Raw genomic sequence first — 11181 nt, forward strand, 5'->3', positions numbered from 1 at the left:
CCCATCCTCTGATGGCTACTTCCAGCAGGATAATGCACCATGTCACAAAGCTCGAATCATTTCAAATTGGTTTCTTGAACATGACAATGAGTTCACTGTACTAAAATGGCCCCCACAGTCACCAGATCTCAACCCAATAGAGCATCTTTGGGATGTGGTGGAACGGGAGCTTCGTGCCCTGGATGTGCATCCCACAAATCTCCATCAACTGCAAGATGCTATCCTATCAATATGGGCCAACATTTCTAAAGAATGCTTTCAGCACCTTGTTGAATCAATGCCACGTAGAATTAAGGCAGTTCTGAAGGCGACAGGGGGTCAAACACAGTATTAGTATGGTGTTTCTAATAATCTTTTAGGTGAGTGTATAAGGGTATTGCAGCCTTTCATTGATTGAGAGTTTGCTTACATAAGTTTGTTTTTTCTTATTTAATTAGTTTTTATCAAACTGATTTCTGTAATTATATAGAGTGAGACATCCAAACTGATATCACAAATTATTTGTGAATGTATCAAATCCATAGCTAATACTTAGGGTACAAAAAACTTAGGGTAGCTTTTTACTGGTCACTAAGTGTATCAAGATTCAATTCATACATTATGTTTTATTGAATATTGATGGAGCAAAATAATTTGCATGAAAATAAATAAGGGTTGTTTTGAATAAAACTCATTAAAAAAAAGGTGGTGAGGGGGTCTTTTACCCCACACCTGGGGAAAAAGACTCCCTCATTTGGGGTAAAAGGCCCCTAGGGGGTATATATTGATATAGTGTATATACCGGGGCAATAGTTTTAGGGCACAATTTGTCAACTTATGCTAATCATTTTAAGACAGCCAGATGCTTTTTTGAGAAACAAATTAAGATACTGCTCATTCAAAATAACCACTTTAGAAAAGTGTGCATAATTTCTTAACATCTCAAGTATTCTATAAACAAATCAATTTCCATTGTGTTTGGATCAGTCAATGTGAACCACTTTGAACATTCTTAATATTAAATCTATTCCCCCATTAACAAAAATAATGTGTTTAATAGGGGCCTTTAGTCCCTGCAACAGGGGGATTTTTACCCAAAATAATATCCTTTCACTTATTGGACAGGTTTTGAAAATGTATTGATATAATCACTTTTAACAAATTTTAAAATGATAAATTAATATTTTACATCAAAATAAATTTGATAATTTCCAGGATATTCATTAGCTATATAAATGTACAACAATTAAAATGATTAAATATTGGATCAAATTACCTTAAAATCAAACTTTAGACATCACACACAATGATCTCATTGAATATTTTGTCATTCATAGTGACAAACAGGTGTTTAGGAAAGTATTGTGGTAGTTTATTATGCTTTTTAGTGTTTTAAACAAAGATCCTTTTACCCCATTTTACTCTACTGATGTTTGTGCTGTTGTTTTCCCATCAAAAATAATATTACTTCCTGGAGCTTGAAGTCATTAAGCAATGATTTTTGTGAAAAGGACATTACTAATAGTTTCAGGATATTATGCAAATATTATTCAGTAAGAGAACACTTTGTTGTTGTGTTGTGGTAAATAGGGTAAGTTACTCAAAAAACGTATCCACTATATAAGACTAATTACTTCTTTAAAATTGGAATCAGATTTCAGAAACACTTTCTATGGAGTCACTGTTTATAATGCATTAATAATGTCTCATACACCTATAATATGCCATAACTTCTTAGAAATAATTGTTACTACAGTTGCAATACATTATTGCACATAACATCAACATGCATATATATTAGGGCTGTCAATCGATTAAAATGAATCTTAAAATGTAATCAAATTAATTACATGGTGTCCCATTAATTAATCACGATTAATCGCACATACAAATATTTGCTGAGAAAGCCCCTCATATAACAATATCTCAATATATAAAGATTATACATATTTATATCAATATATAATTATACAGAGTTATCTTTAAATATTAAGAAATTCTAAATATATAAAATAAAAATATTCAGATAATTAAAATGCATTACATTTTTGTAGTAGAGTTCATCATTGAAGAGTTCATCATTGATAAGACAATACAAAAAGCAGCTTTAGAATACAATGTATTGTTTATTACCATATTATTGATCATAAGTGTAAGCCCGTTTATCGGTCCAATGACGGTCTCCAATAATACGGGTGAAGGTCTTTGCACGTTACTGTCTTGTTACGCAACACAACAATATTAAATGAAATACATTTTCTCTTATGTATTACCTCGTTATTTCATCTGACTCCATAAATGAAAAAGGTTTTTAATGATATCTGAGCATCATTAAAAGTGAGCGAATGTTTGATTATTCTTTTAACTCTTTAATTATACTTTACCCGTTTAGATTAAGAAACTATGTCGCTTTGAGGTCCTCGCGTGTTTTTCTCTACACCGCGGGTCTCACGATCACAAGCGGCCAGTATTGGATCATCAAACAGAGGTAATTGCTATATACCTGAGATCGGTCACGTTCACGTATACACAATCAAAGATACTTCAGTATAGCCCCATGGAAATGCATACACTTGAATGTAACTTAACGTTTTCTTCAGTAGAGGTCACTGGTGTTGACCAACATAACTTCTCTTGTAATAGCTTTGGATTGGCCATGCGTGGTTTCCCACATACACTTATCTGGAGAAACATCAAATTAAAACAGAGGTAAGACACCCAGATTTAGATTGGTCAAGCAGCGTTTGCTGTTCTAAACGGAAATTCCCTTTTTGTCTTTGCAAACCAAGTACACTTGAATCGATGCCAAATATTAGTCGTCACTAATCTGACGCAGACTTGCGGTAACATACGAATCGTTTAATCTGTTTGGGAAACACAATGTCAGAGTCAGTCAGGATAAAATCAAATGTTGACAATTTATTGACCAGGTAACATAATCAATTCATCAATTCCAATTAGACAGTGATAAGTCAAAGTTAGACATTTTATCGAAACATAAGAAATTCGAATTGCAATCACCTGATATAAATTACAAACAGTAAACTGTGTTTGATCGTCTGATTACAGAGAACCCTGAACAATGTGTCACATCTCCTTAAATACCCAAACCATGAACAAAGGGAATTTTGGGAGTGGTTAGGTTTAGAAGTCCTGGGGACATACCTCATTAACATACAAGCAGGGATGGGGACAGACCTCCAGAATTATAAAGCATTTGGCAAAGACCTTATAACTTTGTTGTCATTAAGTTTTACAAACCTGGGAATAAAAGCACTATACCAGACGCACTGAGACATTTTAAATGATTCCAAACATGTTCCACTAGTTACATTATTTGAATACATCAGATATAGACTTATGTTACATACAGATCTTAGGTGATTCTGAGGAGGAGAGGGGAGAGAATGGGATAGATGTGGAAGGGCAACAATGAGGTGTGATTTTGCAGTCTTCGCTCAGTGGGGTGTGGTGCCTCAGGAAGAGTTGCTAATTGTGAGAAAGTTAATTTGTTGATTTTCTCAAAGATCATACATTTGCTCTTTGCCTTTGAATGCAAACACATTGGCACCCTGCCTTACATAAGTCAATCATTGGCATACAGTTCACAGCAATCCATTACACAAGTGAATTTATCAATCAGTTGGAGATTTATTATGAGGGCTTGTTTAAGAACCCATCAATTTACACCTGTGTCAGACATGCTTGTGTAGCGTCTCTCAGACATGCTTGTGTAGCGTCTCTCAGACATGCTTGTGTAGCATCTCGGGCTGAGGCGTTTCCAGCATTGAAGGACATCCGGGGCTTAGCCCAGACCGTTTTGTACAAATACAGGATTCTTTTTTTTACAGTAACACTTTACTTTCAGTCAAAGTACATCTTAATTGTGGGAGACTTTAGTAGAACATAATATGAACTGTTGTGTATTGGTATATTACATTTTAAGTCAACAAAACAACTGTCCTAGAGAGTTCAGTCAATCTCTTTTCACCTGCTCCTGTCGCTCTCCCTTCTCTTCATGTGTTGCTGTCTTTTTCTCTCTCCTTCCACCAGAACGCTACCAGAGAGACAAAAGGTGTTTAATATTAACATTAGTTTAACATTATGTACACACACATACACACACTCTCTCTCTCTCTCAACACACACACACACATTCAACATACAACATACACTATTCACCTCTTGCTGTCTATCTGGTGTCCTTCTCATTTCTTGTTATATTTCACTCTCTCATCACTTGCTGTTGTCTCTCTCATCACTTGCTGTTGTTTCTCTCATCACTTGCTGTTGTCTCTCTCATCACTTGCTGTTGTTTCTCTCATCACTTGCTGTTGTTTCTCTCATCACTTGCTGTTGTCTCTCTCATCACTTGCTGTTGTCTCGCTCATCACTTGCTGTTGTCTCTCTCATCACTTGCTGTTGTCTCTCTCATCACTTGCAGTTGTTTCTCTCATCACTTGCTGTTGTCTCTCTCATCACTTGCTGTTGTTTCTCTCATCACTTGCTGTTGTTTCTCTCATCACTTGCTGTTGTCTCTCTCATCACTTGCTGTTGTCTCTCTCATCACTTGCTGTTGTCTCTCTCATCACTTGCAGTTGTTTCTCTCATCACTTGCTGTTGTCTCTCTCATCACTTGCTGTTGTCTCTCTCATCACTTGCTGTTGTCTCTCTCATCACTTGCTGTTGTCTCTCTCATCACTTGCTGTTGTTTCTCTCATCACTTGCTGTTGTCTCTCTCATCACTTGCTGTTGTCTCTCTCATCACTTGCTGTTGTTTCTCTCATCACTTGCTGTTGTTTCTCTCATCACTTGCTGTTGTTTCTCTCATCACTTGCTGTTGTCTCTCTCATCACTTGCTGTTGTTTCTCTCATCACTTGCTGTTGTCTCTCTCATCACTTGCTGTTGTCTCTCTCATCACTTGCTGTTGTTTCTCTCATCACTTGCTGTTGTTTCTCTCATCACTTGCTGTTGTTTCTCTCATCACTTGCTGTTGTCTCTCTCATCACTTGCTGTTGTCTCTCTCATCACTTGCTGTTGTCTCTCTCATCACTTGCTGTTGTTTCTCTCATCACTTGCTGTTGTCTCTCTCATCACTTGCTGTTGTCTCTCTCATCACTTGCTGTTGTCTCTCTCATCACATGCTGTTGTTTCTCTCATCACTTGCTGTTGTCTCTCTCATCACTTGCTGTTGTCTCTCTCATCACTTGCTGTTGTCTCTCTCATCACTTGCTGTTGTCTCTCTCATCACTTGCTGTTGTTTCTCTCATCACTTGCTGTTGTTTCTCTCATCACTTGCTGTTGTTTCTCTCATCACTTGCTGTTGTCTCTCTCATCACTTGCTGTTGTCTCTCTCATCACTTGCTGTTGTCTCTCTCATCACTTGCTGTTGTCTCTCTCATCACTTGCTGTTGTCTCTCTCATCACTTGCTGTTGTTTCTCTCATCACTTGCTGTTGTTTCTCTCATCACTTGCTGTTGTTTCTCTCATCACTTGCTGTTGTCTCTCTCATCACTTGCTGTTGTCTCTCTCATCACTTGCTGTTGTTTCTCTCATCACTTGCTGTTGTCTCTCTCATCACTTGCTGTTGTCTCTCTCATCACTTGCTGTTGTCTCTCTCATCACATGCTGTTGTTTCTCTCATCACTTGCTGTTGTCTCTCTCATCACTTGCTGTTGTCTCTCTCATCACTTGCTGTTGTCTCTCTCATCACTTGCTGTTGTCTCTCTCATCACTTGCTGTTGTTTCTCTCTCTCTAGTACTATCCTCGACTAACTCATCCTCTCTCCTCCCTGAATCATCTGTGATGCAAAAGAACAGATACAGCACATAACTTATTGCAAATCAGCTTCAAACAACTAATTCATCAAGTGCTACATATTTCAAACTGTAAACCAATACCATTGAAGAAAATGTATTGGGAAGAGCAGATCAGTGGGATTGCCCTAAGATCTATCATGATTCTTGAATTTTCATGTACATTAACAAAGTCATCACAAAAGAGTTATATTATAGTGAGTAAAGTGAGGTAAAAAAATATTGAATATAAATAATTTATATTTTTTGACATAAATAGTCAAAATGATGTATAAGATCCTAAGTTAAAGCAATACATGAATGACATTAGTCTAAGTTCATTGACACACCATGGCATCAAACTGTATATAATTCTCATCATCTCTATGAGAATAATTCATCTGTCAAAATCCTTTCATTAGGATCATTGAGATAAACAATGTTTCACTTTTAACTTTCTCTAAAGTAAAGTGACTTATTAATTGTTACCAGTTTCCATGCCTGATTCTGGCACAGCTGCTGCTGCTGCTCCTCAGTCTGTAGCTCATCTTTCCTACCCTCTTCAAAACCATTGAATCAAAACAAAGTGTATATTTACTACAAACTAATATCACAAAACAAGTCACACTTACATTTTATGTTAATGCCTATTGGTTATCCTTAGAGAAAATAACACCTGATAAACAAGGAAAGTATTCAGTGCAGTGGGATAAAACTAGTGTTTCTAGCTACCTACAGCATGAACAATAGCAAGGTTATGTAGCCTTCACTTTTCTTGAAATGGACACACTTATCTCGAAATGTGTATTTGTTGTTTATCTTCAATTAGCGATGATAAGCATGCTGGTCCAAGTGCTAACGTAGCCTATGGTAATAACTAGCCTACTGTGGGTGAAAGCCAGCCAGATGATGATCTTCAGATTTTAAGGACCAAAACAAATGTGAATTTTTACCCACTGACTTCTTTTGGAAAAATCCCCAAAGCCTCATTTTGCTGTCTTTCCTGCTAACTGCTGTTAACTCGCCACTAAGTAACGTTAGTTGATGTCAATGACTGTGCTAGCTCTTCCCCTACTTGCTGCATATTCAACAGAGAGGAAGAAACGGAGTCGCCCATAGCAAAGAAACTTATTCTATAGGCTAGATTATTTTTAAGACCTATGTCTATTTTTACAGGCTGTATGCAGTATATGCAAAGCCAAAGCACAATGAAATAAGGCAACTTGTGATTTCAAGGGTTTACATAGGCTATTGTACGGTTTCATATTTGTCAGTCAACTTTTTCAAATTACATTCGGGGCTACACTCAAAACATTCGCCCCGGCAAAATCGGCTGACGCCGCGTCTGGTCTCGGGTGCGTTGTGTCATAAACATAAAATGTTTCTAAGGTCACTGTGTCAAGTTAAATATAGTTTAATACTCAATCTTTAAACACATCTTGAAATCTCTTAGTTCGGATTTGGGCTCCATCAAGTGTTTGAACGCAAGAACGTAACGCATGTCTGTGTTGTGCTGCCTACTGAAGTGTTTCTTCACTGTATAAATGGCGCGGTGCTCATACAGCTGAAGTTTCACTTACTGCCCTCTGGAGTAAACAGGTGGTACTACAAGCATTTCTCAGGAATCTTCCTTATTATGGTCCGGAGGCATGCGATTAATTGCGCAAATTTTTTTAACGCGTTATTTTTGGTAAAATTAATCACACTGAATTAACGCGTTAAATCGACAGCCCTAATATATACACACACACACACCGATCAGCCACAATATTAAAAGCACAAAAACTAAATATGGCAGTGAGTGGCAGTTCTGTGGACTAAAATCACCTTGTTGACGAGAGAAGACAACCGACTGACTGGTTTGAACTGACAAAGTTTACGGTAACTCAGATAACCGCTCTGTACAATTGTTGTGAGAAGAATATTATTACCGAATGCTATTCTGAGATGCGTGTTGGCGCTGTTTTGGCGGCACGAGGGGGACCTACACAATATTAGACAGGTGCTTTTAATGTTGTGGCTGATTGGTGTGTAAACATTTATTTTATTTTTTTTCTGGAATGAGAACTACAGTTATGCTTTAACTTAGTAGCTTTAAGAGTGTTTTTCTTAATGTTTCAAAATGTACATTGAATGTGTGTTCCTTTCTGTTCTATACTACGCCCATTTTATATGCTTGACTTGTAAAGTATTATCATTTAAATGGTTGTTAATGCAACGATTTAATGATTTAAAAAAAGCTGTGAAATATTTTTTGTAGACCCCAATATATAATATTGCTTCAAGTCATTCCTGTTATGTGAGATATTTTGCCATTTTTTGTGTGCTCAGCTCAGGAGCACCTGTGTCCTCCCTCATTCGTGGTGAAGATGAGGAATTTTCGAGCTCTAGAGGGAGATACAGTGAAGTTAGAGTGTAAAGTGGCTGCATCTCCAACACCACAGATATACTGGAAGAAAGATAAAGAGATGCTGTGTATCGACCCAATGAGAATGAGGTCTGTCATTTACCACCATAAAACCATGATCAGATTTATGTGCAAATACAAAATGCTTTTCATTATTCCAAACATATACAGTAGAATATTATACATATTAGATATCATTATTGTTTTTGATGACAGTTGCCAGTTGGTGAAATGAACAGATCACTCAATTAATTTACTGAGTCTCATGTCCCTCATATTATTTTCTTCTGTGAAACAAAACAAGTAATTTTGCTGAATGTCCTGGCTGCTCTTTGCCATACAATTAAAGACAATGTGTATCTGGACTGTCTAGATCAAAAGCATCATAAAGTACCATACAATTAATCCCACAACTCATGTACCATATTCCAAAGCTTCTAAAATCATATGATAGCTTTGTGTGAGGAACAGACCAAATTTTAAATCATTATTCATTTAAAATCTACCCCTCCACTGCAGCTCTCAAATATTATTTGCACTAATTCGCCACATCAGACGCATTGCACAATTTGACATGAAAAGTGTGCCGTAACGTAAAACGTTTTTGTGATCTATGGAATAAAGTCAAACAGGTTTGGAACTAAATGAATGTGTGTGTTTGGGGTTAACTCTCCTGAACTTACATATCATTATACCATTTCACACAAAACCCTTTATTGTTCAGACTTCACAGACTACAAATGGAAACCACCAGATTAACCCATTGTGCACTAAAACAGTTAAGACTTGTCCTGAATTGTCCTCCAGAGCACCAAGCATTTTTTCTGCATGGTTTTGATGGTTACAGAATATGGTTCCAATGCAAGAGATTTTCATGCACTTTTTAAAAATAATTTTACCCATACGTTTTTGGGGGTATCTTTATGCCATAATTCTTAAAAAGATTCAGCAAATATTTATTCATCTGGTCTTTTTAGAAGTACAAAATGTCTAATGTTTGTGTTTGCATGTGTCAGTCTTTCTCAGGACAGTTCAGGGAAGCAGTGTCTGATCATTGATTCAGTGATGAAGTCTGACGCCGGCTGGTACACCGTCTCTGCCATTAATGAAGCGGGCATGTCCAACTGCAACGCCAGACTAGATGTGGGCAGTAAGTGTTGCTGTATTGGTTCGAAGTTAAAGCTGATGAGTGTCATTTCTGTCAGGGGTTAAAAACTAAAATGTTTTCATTTTGTTTGTTCTGACCAGAAATTATATTTTTAAATAAAAGAACGATTAATAATGTTTTAAAATCAGGGACTAAAAACCGAAAATAGGATTGAAATCCCTTTCAATTGTTCCAGAGTGAAAACATTTTTCAGCATAAAAGTAATCCATAAGTAAAACACTCACTGTTTTAATCCATGTCTTCAAAAGTGATCTGACATGTGCAAAACTATTGATCTGTTTCTCACCCTCAACTATCATATCACTTCTAAACATATGGCTTACTTTTATGCTGCCTCTATGTGCTTTTTCCCTTCCAATGTATGGACCTACAGAGCTGAGATGTGTGCTCTGCAGAGGAAAGAAAGTCAATGATAAGAGAATAGAGAGTAAATGATTTTTTGAGTGAACTATCCTTTTATAGAGTTGTACCAACATTGAATTGTATAAATATTTATTTTACAAACATTAAACAACAAAGATTTATATTTATTATGTGTATCTTAATTATTAGATTTTTTTCATATTATTTATTATTACTGAATGATATTTTATGCTTAATTCATATATATATTTAAAAAAAAAAACAATTATAAAATATTTATGTAAATATTTTCTATGTAGTCCAAATTACCCATTAAAATGAGCTCATGAAAACGGCACGTAAAATCATTAAACAGCATTTTTAAATTGTTATATAAAGTAGTTTTAGATCAAGTAGGACTGCAGTTCTAACCAAATCTAGAATTCTCTGTGAATTGAAATGTTCCTTTTTATTGCCTTTAAATAAAGGTGTATCTTTTCTTCCAGCTCGCTTGAACAAGACTGCCCCTCCCGCCAAGCCACTGAAAATGCTTCCTCCGGTCAGTCAGTTCTCCACTTTGAGTACAGAGCCTCTTCCTCGGCATACCGCCCCTCTATATGAGAGTGAAGAACTATAGACGCTCGTGTCACGCATGTGTTCATGAGAGTGAGATCTGATATTATGTGGTTGTATTACTCAGTAAAGGAGTTGGTTCTATAGTTTAGTTGCTCATTTCCCCCTCATAGTCTTTCATTTATTTGTGAAATGCACTTTAGCCAGTGCCTCTGGTGTTTCCCAAGTAATGACTGGAAATAAATGTACGATTCCAGTTAAATCAGTGATCTCACCTTGGCACTTGACTTTGCTAGAACACAATTTCTCATGTTGGTTTGGATGGAAGAAAAATGACTAGTCTCTCGGAAATGGTAATATTTATGACACTCAATCAAGGGCGAAGATTTGGCTTGAACATTGGGGGTGTTGAACTTGCTTGTTTTGATTATTGGTGGGTTACCTCCCCCCATCCCCCCTGGAATCTACACGGCCTGCACTCTATACAAGTATAAATGTATCTTATGGTTGTTGCTTGTTTGGCTATGCATAAATTCGAGTTTAATAACGCTTTGGTCATAATTGTTCTCGGTGGAACTGCTATTGTGAAAACTGAATATAATGTGTGCAATGTTATTGACTGATATACTCCGAAGTACATTATGATCATGATGTTTTACATTTCAAAATTGATGGAATTATCTCTGGAGTTGCCACTAGAACAAAAGTTTCATCACAAAACATACAGACACTGTTTGTGTATTATATATGATGAGACAAGTATATTTGAGTAAACTGTTTTGTGACAATACTGCACATTTAACTCTGTAGTGCCTTTCCCTGACTGACTGCCTACTTGTGTTGTCCAAGCTAAATTTCAAATGTGCATTAAAATGTATCAGTGATCAGATGAGAAGCACAATCATTTGACAAAGA

General features: G+C 36.5%; 1 protein-coding gene and 1 long non-coding RNA gene across 3 annotated transcripts in view; one reads left to right on the plus strand and one right to left on the minus strand.

Moving 5' to 3' along the window:
- LOC127663338 (myotilin-like) overlaps positions 1 to 11156 on the plus strand; it is a 60615-nt gene extending 49459 nt beyond the window's left edge. For both annotated transcript variants that reach the window (XM_052154874.1, XM_052154875.1), the window contains 3 exons: positions 8108 to 8273; positions 9200 to 9333; positions 10200 to 11156. In XM_052154874.1, coding sequence (XP_052010834.1) covers positions 8108 to 8273; positions 9200 to 9333; positions 10200 to 10330 — 431 coding nt within the window. In that variant the 3' untranslated portion in view covers positions 10331 to 11156. The remainder of the gene's footprint in view (positions 1 to 8107; positions 8274 to 9199; positions 9334 to 10199) is intronic.
- Positions 2898 to 6896, minus strand: LOC127663340 (uncharacterized). The gene is made up of 4 exons (XR_007972976.1): positions 6730 to 6896; positions 6266 to 6336; positions 4162 to 5781; positions 2898 to 4036 (listed from the first exon to the last, which is right to left on the minus strand). It is a non-coding gene; the product is annotated as an uncharacterized LOC127663340 (long non-coding RNA).
- Positions 11157 to 11181: the final 25 nt, after the last annotated feature.

The sequence above is a fragment of the Xyrauchen texanus genome, chromosome 23 (assembly GCF_025860055.1).
Source record: "Xyrauchen texanus isolate HMW12.3.18 chromosome 23, RBS_HiC_50CHRs, whole genome shotgun sequence".
In the NCBI taxonomy this organism is placed as follows: Eukaryota; Metazoa; Chordata; class Actinopteri; order Cypriniformes; family Catostomidae; genus Xyrauchen; species Xyrauchen texanus.